General features: G+C 43.0%; 1 protein-coding gene across 1 annotated transcript in view; it reads right to left on the bottom strand.

The window, feature by feature from the left end:
- Window positions 1-17,720, bottom strand: part of FMN2 (formin 2) — a 359,646-nt gene that overhangs the window by 315,274 nt on the left and 26,652 nt on the right. The window contains exon 2 of the mRNA XM_047705078.1: window positions 6,333-6,499. Within this exon, the coding sequence (XP_047561034.1) occupies window positions 6,333-6,499 (167 nt within the window). The remainder of the gene's footprint in view (window positions 1-6,332; window positions 6,500-17,720) is intronic.

Raw genomic sequence — 17,720 nt, 5'->3', positions numbered from 1 at the left:
CATGATCTGTGGGAACTGTGAACATACATTGAGCACTTACTGTATGCTCCATAATGTGCAAAATGCTTTGCTTGTATTCAAGCTGTCTCCTTACTCAGAAACTACTGCATCACTGTTCGTTTTACATAAGAAAGAAACTAAGCCATTTACCTAAGTTTACAAAGTGGGAAATCCAGGACTCAAATCCAGGACAGTCTGACTATGGAGCCCTCTTCTAATACTATAGTCTAACGCTTATCTTATTTCTTTCAAGTGGCTGTGAATCAGTTGAGAATAGAGGTTGTCCTTTAATTTGTGGGTCCCCAATGATTAGGGGCAGGACAAGAGAAAAGGGAGGAGCTGGGAAAAAAATTATAATTACATATCGAGAACATGATCTAAATTAGAAGAGGAAGCGAGCAGGTGCCTTGGTCCACTGGGGCTACTATAACAAAATATCAGAGTTTGGGTGGCTTATAAACAACAGAATTTACTTCTCAGTTCTAGAGACTGGGAGTCTGAAGGCACCAACATGGTCTCCTTATCCCGCAAGAGCCCTCCTCCTGGTTCATAGCTGGTGCCTTGGGGGTATAGCTCCATGGTAGAGCCTTTGACTGCGCAGCTGGTGACTTCTGCCTCCTGACATGGTGGAAGGAGACACAGCTGTATGGGATCCCCATTTATTTATTTTTTATTTATTTATTTACTTAGAGATTTCTATTCATTTTTACTTACGTATTTATTTTTCTTTGAGAGTTTTGTTATTTAGTTTACTTTTATTTATTTATTGAGTGTGAGGGAGATGGCATGAGCAAGGAGGGGGGCAGAGGGAGAACAGACTCCCCGCTGAGCAGGAAGCCCGATGCGGGACTCAATCCCAGAACACTGGGACCATGACCTAAGCTAAAGGCAGATGCTTAACTGACAGAGCCACCGGGGTGCCCTCAAATAAATAAAAATCTTACCAAAAAAAAAGTATTCCAAAGAAAAGGAATTTTTTTTTAAGATTTTATTTATTTATCTGACAGACAGAGATCACAAGTAGGCAGAGAGGCAGGCAGAGAGAAAGGAGGAAGCAGGCTCCCTGCCAAGCAGAGAGCCCGATTCGGGGCTCGATCCCATGACCCCGGGACCATGACCTGAGCTGAAGGCAGAGGCTTAAACCCACTGAGCCACCCAGGCGCCCCCAAAGAAAGGAATCTTAAGGGACTATATTATTGGACCTATTCTTGCAAAATGACCTCCATCTACTGCGCCAGGGTCTGTGGTCAGTCACAGGCTGAGGACTGGCATATCTCATCCACAGGTAGCTGGGCAGTGGCCCGAAACTGCAAATTACAGCTGTTTCTTGAACAACTCAGGTTTGAACGATGTGGGTCCACTTACACGTGAATTTTTTTTTATAGCACAGTAAATGTATTTTCCTTCCTTGTGATTTTCTTAGTAACATTTTCTTTTCTCTACCTTACTTCACTATATTAATACAGTATGTAATACACATAACAAAACATGTTAATCGACTCTTAAGTTATGGGTAAGGCTTCCAGTCAGCAGCAGGACATTAGTAGATAAATTTGGGAAAAGTCAAAAGTTACATATGGATTTTTGACTGTGTAGGGGTTGGCACCCCTAACCCATGTTGTTCAAGAGTCAACTGTGTGTGTCATAATAGTGTATCATAATAGTGAAAGTTCTGCTATTTCTAAGGATTTACAGTAAACATTTTCAGAAGAGATTTTTTTCTCAGACTTGAGAAATGACTAGAAAAGACTCCAAAAAGAAAAAGTCTTTCTTCATTAAAAAACAAAAACAAAAACAACCCATGACCTATAATTAAACAATACAATCTACTAAGCAGTTGTATTATGCATGTGTTTTCTCTTGTTAGAAATGATCTAGCTTAGGGGCACCCAGTTGGCTCAATCGGTTAAGCATCTGCCTTCGGCTCAGGTCATGATCCCTGGGTCCTGGGATCGAGCCCCACGTTGGGCTTCCTGATGGCTGGAGTCTGCCTCTCTCGCTCTTTCTCTACCTCTGCCTCTCCCCACCACTTGTCCTCTCTCTCTCTCTCTCTCTCAAATAAATAAAATCTTTTTAAAAAGAAAGAAATGATCCAGCTTAGAAGTCTGAGATACAAAACAAAAGAAACCAAAAAAAAAAAAAAAAGCAGAAGGCAAATGTGAGGACACTGTCAGGGAATAAGAACTCAGGTGATAGCTCCTGGGTCCCCAGATTAGTAATAGAAATAGGAAAAGGTAATGAACAATGCAATTAGGTCCCGAACGGAGCTCCGTCTTTCTTTCTGTTATGAAGACAGGGCTATGCAAAGGGCTACCAGCCCTTCTGATGGCTGAAATGCCTTTGAGTATCGTGGCCCTAATTTTGATTGGCTAATAAAGTCAACAACATTCCACCAGCAAAAAGAAAAGTTTATGTTTCTCAGCTTATATGCTCGGTATCAGTTTTCTAAATTAACAGAATTTTATTCCAATAAAGTTTATAACAAGCACTAGTTCTGTACATACAACATTTTCCTCCTACAATGGACCTGTCTTCTCCATCTCAATAAATGGCTCAACCATCCACCCAGTTACTTAAACCAAGAAGTTACAGTCGACTTCCTTTTTCCATCGCCCCCATGTCTAACCCACCATAAGTCCCATCAGCTCTGCCTCCAGGATCCATCCCATACCTAAGGACTCTTCTCTAATTCTCACCACCACCCTTCCCCAAGCTACTGCCACCGTCCATCACTCAACTACTGCATGTTCCTGGTGTCCCCTCTACTCCATTACCCAGAGACCAGGCTGAGCAATCCATGTAAAATGTGTTCTTCCAGGGCACCTGGGTGGCTCAGTCGGTTAAGCATCTGCCTTTGGCTCAGGTCATGACCCCTGAGTCCTGGGATAGAGCCCCGCATTGGGCTCCGGGCTCAGATGGGAGGCTGCTTCTCCCTCTGCCTGCCTCTCTGCCTACGTGTGCACTCTACCTCTCTCTCTGTAAAATAAATAAATAAATCTTTATAAATAAATAAAATATGTTCTGCCCCCACACAAAACCTTCCAAAAGCTACTAAAAAAAAAATTCTGTTTTCCTTCATAGCTTTCAAGACCCGGCATGTTCCAACCCCAAGTCCTTTCTGCCCTCAACTCATGACATTTCGGCTGCACAGGCACTCATGCCGACGCTCCCCCACCCCCAGCCCTTTGTGCTTGCCCGGTGAGCTTCCCGGAATGAGCTTCCCTCAACCTCCCATCCTGGACGCGCCCCCTCCACCCGCACTGACCCTATCATGCTACTAGGGTTTGCTTCCTTTACAGCATTTATTAGGATCTGACATAAACTCACGGCCGACGCTTCTATTTGTTGTTGTTCTAATTTCAGTTTTTGTTGTTGGTGTTCGGTTTTTGGTTTTTGTGTGTCTCTCCCCACTGTGATAAGGATAGAATTTTCAGGAGAAAAGAAATCTTATTTCTCAAAAAAAAAAGAGGAAAGAAGTCTCTTTTCTCTTCCTCACTAATCGGTCTCTGGAGCCTATAGAACGTATTTGCTCAGCATCCGGGAATGAACGAACATTATCATTCAAAGTTCTTTGCCTTTTCAGGTTCTTGAAACCTTCACCACGTTAAAAAAAAAAATGAAGAGAAAAATGTCAAGTCCTTTCCTATTCTCTATAGCATTTCTAAAGCAAAATGTTAGGCCCTAAAAATGTACAGCATGGGACTGAAAAGGGTTGACTGAAGAAGGCTAATCCATAAACCGCATCAGTGAGACCCATAAGTCAAAACTCTTTATGCTTTAATTACGTGTATAAATGGAGAGGGGAGGGGGCGCCTGGTGGCTCAGAGGGTTGAGCCTCTGCCTTTGGCTCAGGTCATGATCTCAGGGTCCTGGGATAGAGCCCCGCATCGGGCTCTCTGCTCAGCAGGGAGCCTGCTTCCCCTCTCTCTCTCTGCCTGCCTCTCTGCCTACTTGTGATCTCTGTCTGTCAAATAAATAAATAAAATCTTAAAAAAAAAAAAATGGAGAGAGGAGAAGGGGGAGGGAATGAGATGCTCTTAGCGAAGGGAACAAAGTTGGGGGTGGGAAGAGTGCCAGTTATGAATTTATTCCCACATGGTGTTATGTCTCGAAGGCAACTGTCCTCAAGAGAATTGTTGGTTAGAAATGATCCCAACAACAATTTTCTGGAAATCAGCAGAGAGACTAATTATCAGAAACTTCTCTCCACACAGACAAGTTCATTTCTCCTCGTTCCTCCACTAATACCTCAGTCTACAGAACTCCTTGTCTTGCTACCCACCTCTCTGCGTTTTGAAGAAAATCCTTGTCCATGCAAGGAGCAAATGCACAGTTCTGTGACTGACCTGCTACCGAACTATATGGAAAGACATTTCTCACTAGAGCGCCTTTAATTTCATATCTGTGTTGTCTTTAGTTTGGCAGGGGGAGTAGAGACGTATCACAGAGCCAATGAAGAAAGTAAGGAGAAAATGCAATTCCATAAAGTTGGGGGAAGCAAATTCCCCATTATAAGGAAACTTCTTCCTACCATATTAAGGGATTTTCTCTGTTGTTTCCTTTTCCCTCTCCATGCCACACTCAAGGGTCCTCCAAATAGACAATGATGGGAGGAGTTACTGCTTTAATACAGGGATGCAGGGAAGGTGGGAGATAAGAAGGTTGGTGATTAAGGGGCACCTGGGTGGCTCAGTGGGTTAAGCCTCTGCCTTCGGCTCGGGTCAAGGTCTAGGGTCCTGGGATTGAGCCCCGCATCGGGCTCTCTGCTCAGCAGGGAGCCTGCTTCCCCCCTCTCTCTGTCTGCCTCTGCCTACTTGTAAACTCTGCCTGTCAAATAAATAAATAAATAAATCTTTTTTTTTTTTTAAAGTTGCTTGGTGATTAAAAAAAGAAGGTATAGAATTACCCTATTCTTTTCAGTTTATTTCAATTTCACATTTTTTGAATGATAAGACTGTTCACTTCTAAACTTTAAGAGGGGAAAATGCAGTCAACTTGGGAATAGTTTCAATCAAAAGACAAGCTTTAGACAAAGCCAGGGTTTGCCTTTCTCTATAATATGTTGATTGTAATTCCAACTTGTAAATTGATATATTTTCTAGAACACAGCTGTACAAGACAGCCCACCACAGTCCCCAGATTCTGTCTCTGTAATAACACACACCTCTCACCAAAAAAGGGGGGGGGAGGGAATTTTAATTATCCAATTCTTCTTATAAAAGAAAAAGCTCTACCTAGCATAATTAGCTAGAATGTCATTGAAAAAATAATTAATTAAATAAAGAGATCTCAAGAAGGACATTTCACAAGTCACGGCACACCCTGAGGAATCTTCTTCCACATGGGAAGTATTAAGAAGGTCTCACAATATTTTATGTGATTAATTTTCCTAATACTGAAGGGCGATCAAAGAAAAACAGAGGTTATAATGTACGAAGAAGAGAAACAAGAAATACAGGACATGTAGATATTTTATTGTTGACGATCACGTCCTGATCTCAGTTGGGGTCCATTTTCATTGTCTGTCAAAACTCGCCATCGTATTACTCACTGGTCAACAGCACGTACACGAAGGCGCAGAAGGGAATACACGGTTGGAAGCAAAGAACAAGGGTAACCCACAGATGAGAACCCATTACTCTGCCTCAACAGCCCTGGGCTCCACACAAGTAAGCCAATTAGACCTTCATTTTCTTACGAGAAAATCATAGAGGTGAATTCTCACATACCTGGATCTGAGGCGCGTACTCCATAAAACTACCATGTCACACAAGCACCACGTACCTGAGAAAAGTTAGCAACACCCTGGCTTGAAAATGACAATCTGGCTGTCCTGATATTCATTAGGAATTACGAACACGCCTTCTGGATTACTGTGGGGCGGTATTAATTCTCTTGGTGAATGGGAGCTGGGGAGAGCCGATAGAGCTGCTTCATTCCAACGGTTAGTACAGGTGAGCTATGAACGCACTGAAACAGTGTTCCAGGCGTCCATGGAAACCTGCGGCCCCCTGGGAACAAAGCTCTGGCCCTATGGTATTGCTCCCGAAGTAGCATCCTCAACCAGCTAAGCCAGTAGTCCTAAAGGACTCAGAACCACCTTAAAATCATCACCGATTAGAGCAGGCTGGAAAACTGTCCAAAGTGGCCATCTGTTAAGAAAAGGTTTAGCCAATATACCTAAGATTACTGTAGTCAAGAAGGAAAGCATGGAGACAGACAGTGGCTGAGGGGAGGATGGCTTGCATCACATGCTGGTTTTTAAGTTACAGGGTGACTGGGCAGACACACATCACATTTTGACAGCCATCTGCCTCAGGGTTCCTACTTACATCAAACGGAGCTGAACTGGACTGGGTGTTCTGATCACACGGTTCCCGGAAGCAGTCACTGAAGGGAAGTAGGAGACCCATGGCAATGATCCGGGAGCAAAACTTCTCGGCTTCCTCTGGAGGCCCGTTCTCCTGCTGGCTGAAGAGCTTCTCCAGCAGAGTCCGCCCTACAGATGAAACAGTCATTAGGAAGGAGCACTGGCAAGTCACCTGGCTCAGAACCCTCCCGGGGGAGGGAGGCCTGGAAAACACAGCCCCGGAGCATCACCGTTGCCAAGGCTACTGAGGGGCACAGACAGCAGCTTCTCAGTCACAGAGAAGACTCTGCAGTCGGAGGCCAGGGTTTCCCCACGGGAAAAGGCAGCTCGAGTTTCCTGACCCATCCCCCAAAACATCCCCTGCCCCCAAAGAGGATGATCATGGGATGGGCTGTACATTTTCGCCCTGAAGAAGGACCCAGCCTTTTGGATCTCACTGGTAACCCTCCTTCCTCTCTGTTTGCTGATGGTTCTCTGAGGGGCAGTTACCAACCACCACGTGGGCTAAGAAATGTCAGTGACTGATATTCACAGTCTCTGGCATGGCGATGGGCCAGGGGGCGGGGGGGGGGGCAGGGAACGAGAGAGGAGGAGGCAGGCAAAGGTCCCAACCCCTGAGGAAAGGGTTATCAGCCAATTCGTCACCCTGAAGAGGAACGTGACAGGCTTAAAATCTCACATACTCCTCAGAATCATATCTCTACAGTAGGTGCAAACTTCAGTTTTTATTTCCCGAATAGAGACTCAAGAACGGATGCACGAGAGGAGGCCACTGGCTGAGGACCCCAGAGGGCCCGGGTCTACCTCATGCCATGGTTCTCAATCCTAGTTGGACCTTAGAGTCATCTGGGACAACAGAATGACCAGAAGTCCCTAATTCATTTCTATACGAATTGCTCTCTAATATATTATCCTTTAGAAATTGATTTAGCTGATTTCTCCATTAGTCAACTCCGGTAGAAGAAATGGAAAATCTCTAGGGTTCCTTTCAGGGGCACAACTGCTCCCTCAGCTTTTGCCCTGTTCCTGCCCCTAACTCTAATTAGTGGATTCATTCTTCAAAGGTAGATTAAATCACTTATCCAGAAAAGACTCCAGTGACCCCCTTCCATACTCTTTTGGCGCCCTTCTTCATACCTTGTGCAACTAATGATTTTAATTAATCATGTGCATACTTATTTGTTTAATATCTACACCTCTTGGGGCACCCAGGTAGCTCAGTCAGTTAAGTGTCTGTCTTCGGCTCAGGTCATGATCCCAGAGGGTCCTAGACTGGAGGCCCTTGTGGTATTGGGCTCCTGGATGAGCGGGGAGCCTGCTTCTGCCTCTCCCTCTGCCCCTCCCACCACTCGCACTGGCATTCTCTCTTAAAATCTTTTTTAAAAAATACCTACACCTCTTCCTAAAATAAACTCTCTGACAGCCAGCATATATCCTGCAAATGTGGCCTCTCACACCTAAGAAGTATCCATCAATATATTTTAGGGTTTCGGGATAAATGCGACGCTAGGGTTCTGTGACCAAGACTCATTCACATCATGGTTGGAACGAGAAAGAAGATACATCTATACCAGAGATCAGCAAGCTTTTTCTACAAAGTGCCAAACAGTAAATCGTTTAGGCTTTGAGGGCCTTGTAAGGTCTCTGTAGCACATTCTTCGTTTTTGTTTGAATCGCTTTCCCAATGTGAGAAGCATTCTTAGCCTGGGGCCCTGTGAACCAGGCCCAGGTCTGGACTCCAGTTAGAACAACTGAATTTCAAATGCACAAACGCCTGCAAGGATCCTGGTCAGGCAATATTCATGCGTTTTCCTATTTTTGTTTGTACAACAAAACTCAATTCAAGATCTGCCTCTGATATGTGGGATAACGAAGCACAGCATAAGAGGCCTTTTTACATTCTTCATTCTTTTGGGTCACTAGAGAATATTCTTTGGTCTCCCAGGATATTTTCTGGGGAGATATAAAGGATTTTTCTTCTACAGAACTTAAGTTTCCCTGCATGTAGCTAGAACCAAATACTAAGGAAACCCCACCCCTCAACTGTCAAGTGATGAATTACCGGGACAGTACCCATCTCACACATCTTATGACTGAAAACAGCCAGAAAACTAAGTACTTCTTTCCTGTAACTCAGAAATTGTGTATGACAGAAGGAGAGACAGGATCTTCCATGTGTGAGAGTATCTGAGTGTGAGCAAGTAAGTGTGTGTGTGTGTTTGTGTGTGTGTCTATCAAGCCAAAAAATGTCAGAAAGGGACATGGAATTATGAATTATGTAGAAGGGAGGAAAGCACAACCTTCCAGGAACTTCAGCTCTATGATGAACAGATGCCCCTCAATCCTTCCTCCAGGACTTCCCAACCGCAACTCCACTGCTGCCTCGGGATGGGGAATTCTGTGTGTCCTGAGCCCTGTAGGATGTTAGCAGCATCACTGGACGTTACACACTAGATGTCGGCGCACAACCACTACTCTTCCCATTGTACGAGCCTACATCTCTCCAGACATTGCCAACTGTCCCCCACCCGAGAATCCCTGCCTCAATCTCTCCGAAGAGAACCTCACCTGCTTACACGGACAGTAACTCGCTGCCTTCAGTCCCCCTCTAGCAGCCTTCTGCATGGACACGTTCCGTGTCAAATCCCACATACACTGGGGGTAGGAAGTGCGTGAGTGATTTCCTTGATCCCCTGAGCACTTTCAAATGGTTTACTCTCCTTCAAAACCATCAGATCTTTGTCATTTCTGCCGCTGCCTAGAGCACCTGTCATCCTTCTCCTTTCTGCCATCCACTAACTTCCTGTCACTCCCGATCCCCTCCCTGACACTCACGGAACAGCCTTCCTTCTGGCTCGGCCGCTGTGTTTTCAGCCCTTCCTCCTACCAGTGATTCTGACATCCACATGGAGATCAAACCATACCTCACCTGAGATCTTGAATCCTTGCCTGCAGTCAGAGTTTCTTCACCCACACAAGCAACCCATTCTGAAGACCATGTTCAACCTTTACTCTAGCCCTCGATGGCTTTCCGCCACCCTCAGAGCAAACTCAGCTCCTCACCACAACTCAAGCCCCCACCTCGCCCGCCCCCCGCCCCCGCCTCTTGTCAGCTCTTTCTGCTCTCCCTGAAGGTGGTCTCACCTACTGGCCTCCTCCTCCTCAACACACAGAGGTCATGCTCACCTGAGAGCCTTTGGTACTAGAACATTCTTCTCAAGATACTTGAATGACTCACTCTTTCATCTCATTCAGTCCACTGCTCATTTGTCTCTTCCACTGAGAGAACGTCCGGACCCCCCTTCCTCAAAGAGCACACCAGTCACTCTTTTTCCCATTATTCTGCTTTATTCCTCAGTGATCCCAGCCCTTGAACTTATGTATGTGGTCTGTGTCCTTCTTACGTAAGGTGCACTCCATGTCAGCAGACTCCAGTGTTTGGTCACCATCTTCTACCCAGTACTCCAAGAAAGGCCTGACACAATATAGTTGATCAATTAATGTTTTGATCAAAAATGAATCAATATGCATACAAATATCTGGGAGGAAAACCTAGTCCTTCACTACAACCTTCTATCCTTTCAGCTCATATTCTAGAACCCCCTCTGAAGCTCCACTGTCCATAGGGATCTTGAGTCAGTCAGCCCTGCCACTGTCACACAATCCATCACTCCCTTCCTCACCTGCCTAAATTTCATTTCCCATCACTGCAATCACATGCCTCAAACTCTCCAGCTCCCCCACCCCTCTCTCCCACTATGGTAGCCTGGGAAAACCCCAAAACCCCAATTCGTTACATTCTAGACACCAACCTTTTCTTTGCCTCCACCAGAGCAACTGAACACTATGAAGGAAAGACACATTGCCTGTGTCTTTCACTTTAAGACTCATTGCCTGTTTTCACTTTAAGATCTCGACTAGAAACCTCAGTTAGGCCCAACATTGCTCTGTATTCTCATAGAAGCATATAGTCTCCAGTACAACTTTATACATTTTCTCCCCCATTAGCCCAGTCTCTCCAATGAGATATAATGATCTTCTCAAATAATGTATTGAGAGAATGGAGAAAAGCAAGATATACTGCAAATATGCAAAAACACCCACACTAACACCCTTCTCTGCCTTCCTCCTTACACAGGAAGCAGGTCTGCTCCAAACAAGAACAAGTTCCTCCCCTCATTGTTCTAGTAGAGTTCCTTGTGATGTGGTCAGGATTTTACTTCTTTACTCCCTCTCTCTCCTGATTCAGGAACATTTCCTTCTTTACTGGACATTTCTAGCATCACACAAATGTGTTTAAAAAAAAAAAAAAAGAAAGAAAGAAAGAAAAGAAAACCTCCCTTAGCCCACATCACTCCTTACCCCCAGCTACTGTCCCATTTCTGGATTTCCTTTCACACCAAAACTACAGACCAGAATTACCTACACTTGTTACCTCTAGCCCCTCCCTTTGAGCAGTCTAATTTGCAAATCTAATTTGACCTCCATCCCCACAATGCAAAAGAAACCGGTAGCCAACACTGTATCAATAACATCTGTCTCCATCTTATTCAATTTCTTAGTCTCTCAGGAAATTTCCGTTGTTGACTGACTCTTCCTCCTTAGAACACTCTGCTGTCACCTCTCTGACACCACCCTGCACTTTCTCTCCTTCACCCGCCACTGTCTCTCCAGTCCCCTCTACTGCTGTCTCAACTCAACATGTCAATGTATGAGGGAGTGCTTCCTGGTTAATTCTATGCTTATTCTCTCAAATCTTCCTGTATTTCCGATAATCTCACCCAGGCCATACACACTCCACTCCTTGAAACCAGACAGATTTCTGTCTCTGCATCAGCTGAGTAGGTCAGTGTGACATCATACATGGACAGAATGGAGGAGGCAGCTAAGTGAGATCCTGAACTGGGAGGACTGGGAGAAAAAAATGAGAATTCAAAGAACCACCATATGGGCAAGGAGTTTGTCAATTTTTTTTTCTTCAACCTGGACTCAAGGCAAGCTGAAACCCAGAAAGTGGAAAGAGCATTACAGGAATAGCTTGAAGGGGCAACTCTGCAATGCGTGTCCATGATCTTTAAAAAGATCACCCCACCTGAGGGGCGCCTGAGTGGCTCAGCGGGCTAAAGCCTCTGTCTTCGGCTCTGGTCATGATCCCAGGGCCCTGGGATCGAGCCCCACATCGGGATCTCTGCTCAGCGGGGAGCCTGCTTCCTCCTCTGTCTCTATCTCTGCCTGCCTCTCTGCCTACTTGTGATCTCTGTCTGTCAAATAAATAAATAAAATCTTAAAAAAAAAAAAAAAGGAGATCACCCCTTGCCCCAAAATTCACCTTGCTAAAAATCAATCCTATGTAAATATTCAATATATCCAAAAGAGTGATGCATCACATGATAATTGTGAAGATTAAATGACATACTGCATGTCAAGTGCTTAGCACGGTTCCTGCTATAACAATAAATGGTTATTAATAGAAAAAAATTGAAAGAAATTAGAATGTGTAACAACAAAAATACATGGTAATAAAAAAAGACAGCTTTATATACATGGCTATATACGTAGCCACTAAAATCATGCTATTATACCTGAGGACTTCCCTCATCTGGGGAAGGAAACAAGCCTTTGTGTCAAAGAGGTAGAGAGGACCCTTCCCTAGATCAATAAAAATAGGCAAACACCAGCATATAATAGTGAAACCTGAAAATCAAAAAAAGAGCCAAGGAAGCTATCTGGAGAGCAGCTGGGGGAAGAGATTTCTTATATACAGCATGAGAAATATCGGAATAGCATCAGACCTAACCACAAAGACCTGGCAAGCCAGAAAGGGCTGGCGAGACATACTCAGGGCACTAAATATGAAGAGCACGCAGCCCAGGATACTTTATCCAACAAGGCTGTCTGTCATTCAGAGTGGACAGAGAAACAAAGAGCTTCCAGGATCTGCAGAAACTGAAAGAGTATGTGACCATCAAGCCAGCCCTGCAAGAAATATTAATGGGGAGTCTATAAAAGAAGAAAAACCCCAAGAGTAATAGAGACCAGAAATTAACAGAGACAATCAATAGAAACGGGGACTTTACAGGCAATAAAATGGCATTAAATTCACATTTTTCTATAGTTGCTCTCAATGGGAATGGGCTGAATGCTCCCATCAAAAGACACAGGGTTTCTGATTGGATAAGAAATGGGGCCCGTCCATATACTGTCTACAAGAGACTAATTTTGAACCTGAACACACCTCCAGATTGAAAGTGAGGGGATGGAGAAACACTTACCACGCCAACAGACCTCAGAAGAGAGCTGGGGTAGCAATCAGACAAATCAGATTTTATTTTATTTTTTTTAAGATTTTATTTATTTATTTGACAGACAGAGATCTCAGGTAGGCAGAGAGAGAGAAGAGGAAGCAGGCTCCCCGCTGATCAGAGAGCCTGATGTGGGGCTCGATCCCATGACCCTGAGATCATGACCTGAGCCGAAGGCAGAGGCCTCAACCCACTGAGCCACCCAGGCGCTCCGACAAATCAGATTTTAAACTGAAGACTGTAATAAGATATGTAGACGAACACTATAGCATACTGAAAGGGTCTATTCAACAAGAAAATCTAAGAATTGTAAATATCTATGCCCCCAACACGGGAGCAGCCAACTATATAAACTAATAACCAAACTAAAGAATTTACTGATAATAATACATTTATAGACAGAGACTTCCAACACTCCACTCATAGCATCATCTAAGCAGATCAACAAAGAAGCAAGAGCTTTGAAGGACACTTTGGACCAGATGGATTTTGTTCATACATACAGAACATTCCATCTTAAAACAAAGAATATACATTCTTCTCAAGTGCATATGGAACTTTCTCCAGAACAGATCGCATACTGGGTCACCAATAAGGTCTCAAGAAATACCAGAAGACTGAGATTATTCCCTGCATATTTTCAGACCACAGTGCTTTTCAACTGGAACTCAATCACAAGGAAAAATCTGGAAGGAAGGCAAACCCTTGGACATTAAAAAACATCTTGCTAAAGAATGAATCGATGAATCCGGAAATTAAAGAGGAACTTAAATAATTCATGCAAATGAATGAAAATGAAACCAATTCATGAAAACACACCAGTTCAGAACGTATGCGATACTATACAGGTGGTCCTAAGAGGGAAGTATATAGCCATCTAAGCCTCTCACAAAAAATTGGAAAAATCCCAAATGCACAAGCTAACCTTAAACCTAAAGGACCTGGACAAGGAACAGCCAACAAAGCCTAAACCAAGCAGGAGAAGAGAAATAATAAAGATTAGAGCAGAAATCAATGAAATAGAAACTAGAAGAACAGTAGAACAGATCAACAAAACTAGAAACTGGTTCTTTAAAAGAATTAATAAAGTTCGATAAACCTCTGGCCAGATTTATCCAAAAGAAAAGAGAAAGGACCCAAATTAATAAAATCATGCATGAAAGGGAAGAAACCACCACCAATACCAAGGAAATAGGGAAGGAAAACTGTTAGAACTTATTACCAACAGCTATGTGCCAACAAACTAGGCAATCTGGAAGAAATGGGTGCCTTCCTTGAAACTTATAAACTACCAAGACTGAAACAGGAAAAAATAGATAATCTGAACAGACATAACCAGCAAGGAAATTGAAACCCAAAAGACTCCACCCCCAAATTATTAAAACTTAAACAGCAATTCAGCAATGTGGCAGGATACAAAATCAATACACAGAAATCAGTTACATTTCTATCACTAACAATGTGACTGAAGGAAGAGAAATTAAGGAATCGATTCCATTTACAATAGCACCAAAAACCATGTAAGATACCTAGGAATAAACCTAACCAAAGAGAAGAAGATCTGTACTCTAGGAACTACAGAATACTTACAAAAGAAATTAGGGCGGACACAAAAATATGGAAAAATATTCCATGCTCATGGATTGGCAGAATAAACATTGCGAAAATGTCTATGCTGCCCAGAGCAATCTACGCTAAAGCAATCCCCATCAAAATACCATCAACATTTTTTGCAGAGCTGAAACAAACAACCCTAAAATTTGTATGAAGCCAGAAAAGACCCTGAATCACCAGGGGATTGATGAAAAAGAAAACCAAAGCTGGGGGCATCACAATGCCGGACTTCAAGCTATGTTAAAAACCTGTGATTATCAAGACAGCATGGTATTAGCACAAAAATGGACACACAGATCAGTGGAACAGAACAGAGACCCTAGCAATGGACCCTCAACTCTATGGTCAACTCAAATTCAACAAAGAGGAAAGAATATCCAAAGGGAAAAAGACGGTCTCTTCAATAAATGGTGCTGGGAAAACTGGACAGCCACATGCAGAAGAATGAAGCTGGACCATTCTCTTACACCATACACAACGATAAACTCAAAATGGAAGAAAGCACTCAATGTGAGACTGGAATCCATCAAAATCCTAGAGGAGAACATAGGCAGTAACCTCTTCGACATCGGTCACAGCAACTTTTTTCAAGACACACGTCTCCAAAGGCAAGGGAAATAAAAGCAAAAATGACCTTTTGGAACTTCATCAAGATAAAAAGCTTCTGCACTGCAAAAGAAACAGTCAGTGAAACTAAAAGGCAACCCACGGAATGGGAGAAGATATCTGCAAATGACATGTAAGAAAAAAAGCTATTATCCAAGATCTATAAAGAATTTCTCAAACTCAACACCCAAAAAACAAATAATCCAGTCAAGAAATGGGCAGAAGACATGGACAGACTCTTTTCCAAAGAAGACATACAAATGGCTGACAGACACATGAAAAAATGTTCAACATCACTAGGCAACAGGGAAATACAAATCAAAACCACAATGAGATACCACCTTACACCAGTTAGAATGGCAAAAATTAACAAGACAGGAAACAACTGTTGGAGAGGCTGTGGAGAAAGGGGAACCCTCTCACGCTGTTGGTGGGAAGGCAAGCTGGTATAGCCACTTTGGAAAACAGTGTGGAGGTTCCTCAAAAACTTAAAAACAGAGCTACCCTATGACCCAGCAGTTGCACTACTGGGTATTTACCCCAAATATACAGATGTGGTGGTTATTTACCCCAAAGATAGAGATGTAGTGAAAAGAAGGGGCACATGCACCCCAACATTCATAGTAGCAATGTCCACAATAGCTAAACTGTGGAAAAAGCCAAGATGTCCTTCAATAGATGAATAGATAACAGAACATTACTCAGCCATTGGAAAGGATGAAGACCCACCATTTGCATCGATAGGGATGAACAGGAGAATATTATGCTGAGTGAAATAAGTCAAGCAGAGAAAGACAATTATCAGATGGTTCACTCATGTGTGGAACATAAGGAATAGCATGGAGGACCACAGGGGAAGGGAGGGAAAACTGAATGGGAAGAAATCAGAGAGGGAGAGAATCCATGAAAGACTCTGGACTCTGGGAAACAAACTAAGGGTTACAGAAGGGAGGGGAGGTGGGGGCATGGGATATTAAGGAGGTGATGGGTATTGAGGAGGGCACGTGTGGTGATGGGCATTAGGTGTTATACAGAACTAATGAATTGTTGAACACTACATCAAAAACTAATGATGTACTATATGTCAGCTAATTGAACATAATAAAAAAAGAAAAAAGAATAACTAAATTAATTTAAACATACCAAATATATGAAAAGGAATAAAACAAAAAAAAAGATACCACTGGAGAATGCTAGGGCACCAAACATCACTGATAAAAGAATTAATGGATATAAGAGAAGCATTTCCAGTATAAACTGTATTTCAGGGCAAATTAACACACCTAGCGAATAAAAAAAACTTTTCAATATAGAAAGTTCTAGCTAAAAGGGGCAAAAAAGTGACAATATTAGAAAATCACCCTTTTGCAATCCTTAATAAATTCCTTTTGTAGTCTTTAATGGTTGACTTAATGAATAGCTAACGGATGGGAAACCCATTAGAGAAAAAGTCAGCTGAAAAATTTGCAAGGAAGGAATCAAGCTGCCATCCCTAAACCCATAAATCATTCACAGCTTCAATACAATCGGGACAGGCAGACAGGGTGAGCCTCCCAATGTGGGTTTAGCAAGAATTCAACACTGACCGTCTAGCACACGTGCTATCCCCAGGCCCTAGGGAAAAAAAGAGAAGAGGACTGAATCATGTGTCAGATTGGGCCTCACTTCTAATCTCAGATACAGAGAGTTCTGAAAATGGATCATTTTACCAGATAATATTAAACAAATTCAATAGGCCTGCAATATAATAATGGCATTGTAGCATATTAAAAAGTCCTTTTTTTTGAGACGCATCCTGAAGTACTTGACATTAACATGATGCCTGGTATTTGTTTCAAGGTATTCCATGAGAAAGTGTGTATTTGGGAGAGGCAGATAAAATTATTATGGTATTGATAATTCTTGAAGCAGGTAAGAGGAACATGGGGCTCATCACACCTCTACTTGTATGTTGGGCAAATCTTCACAACAAATATCTTAAATTATGCCATTAAAAAGATTAACAATTACATGGCCAAATAAATAGGGCATACCTCAGTGGCCCAGTCAGTAGAATGTGCGACTCTAAGATTGCAAATCTAACGAGATATCTTCCTTATTCTACAAAAACAAGAGACAGGGATTCAGTTTATTCAAGAGTATGACTGGGGTAGGAACATGAAAGTTTTTACTTCTTCTAGGACCTGCCCTCTAACTGGACTGTACTGAGCTCTGTTTCTGACCATGCATATAATTTGACCAGGGTGGAAGGACTAGACAGAGACGTGAACTTCTGTTTTTCTTCTTACAGTTGGTGACTGGAGATGTAACTGGGACACACTGGCCTACTACATGGAATTCCCTGAATCTAAACAGCGGAGACTGAGTTGACAGAAAGCCTTGTGAATCTAACCTTATTTCTTAGTTGCACAAACTGGCTGACTAGGACCTGGACATGGAGGCCCCAGATTCCCTATGGCACCCTCTTATGTACCCCACCACCATACACACACTTTAGGATACCCCATGACTCCTGGTCCCCTGAAACTACTCCTTGGTCAAAGCACCTACAGTAGACTGAGATGTGTTCGTCACACCAAAAAGTGAAAGTAATTGGTCCTAGAAAATGAGTAAGCAAGACTCTCCTTAGCTGTTCAGCTATTCAAAACTTCATTTTCCTTCATATTTTCATATTTAATCAACAATACTTACCAAGCTCTTACTAGGTGCAAAGTAGCTCTAAGTCAACTTGCCAAAAACCTATTTGTTGAATAAGCAAGTCATGAAAAGCTGCAGGTGAGCATGACAAGGGCTGGTGGGGTGCTGCTTGCTAGGAGGTCAGCACCCAG

The sequence above is a fragment of the Lutra lutra genome, chromosome 15 (genome assembly GCF_902655055.1).
Source record: "Lutra lutra chromosome 15, mLutLut1.2, whole genome shotgun sequence".
NCBI classification, from domain to species: domain Eukaryota; kingdom Metazoa; phylum Chordata; class Mammalia; order Carnivora; family Mustelidae; genus Lutra; species Lutra lutra.
Note: the sequence above shows the minus strand (reverse complement) of the source record. Positions and strands in the feature narration are given on the sequence as shown.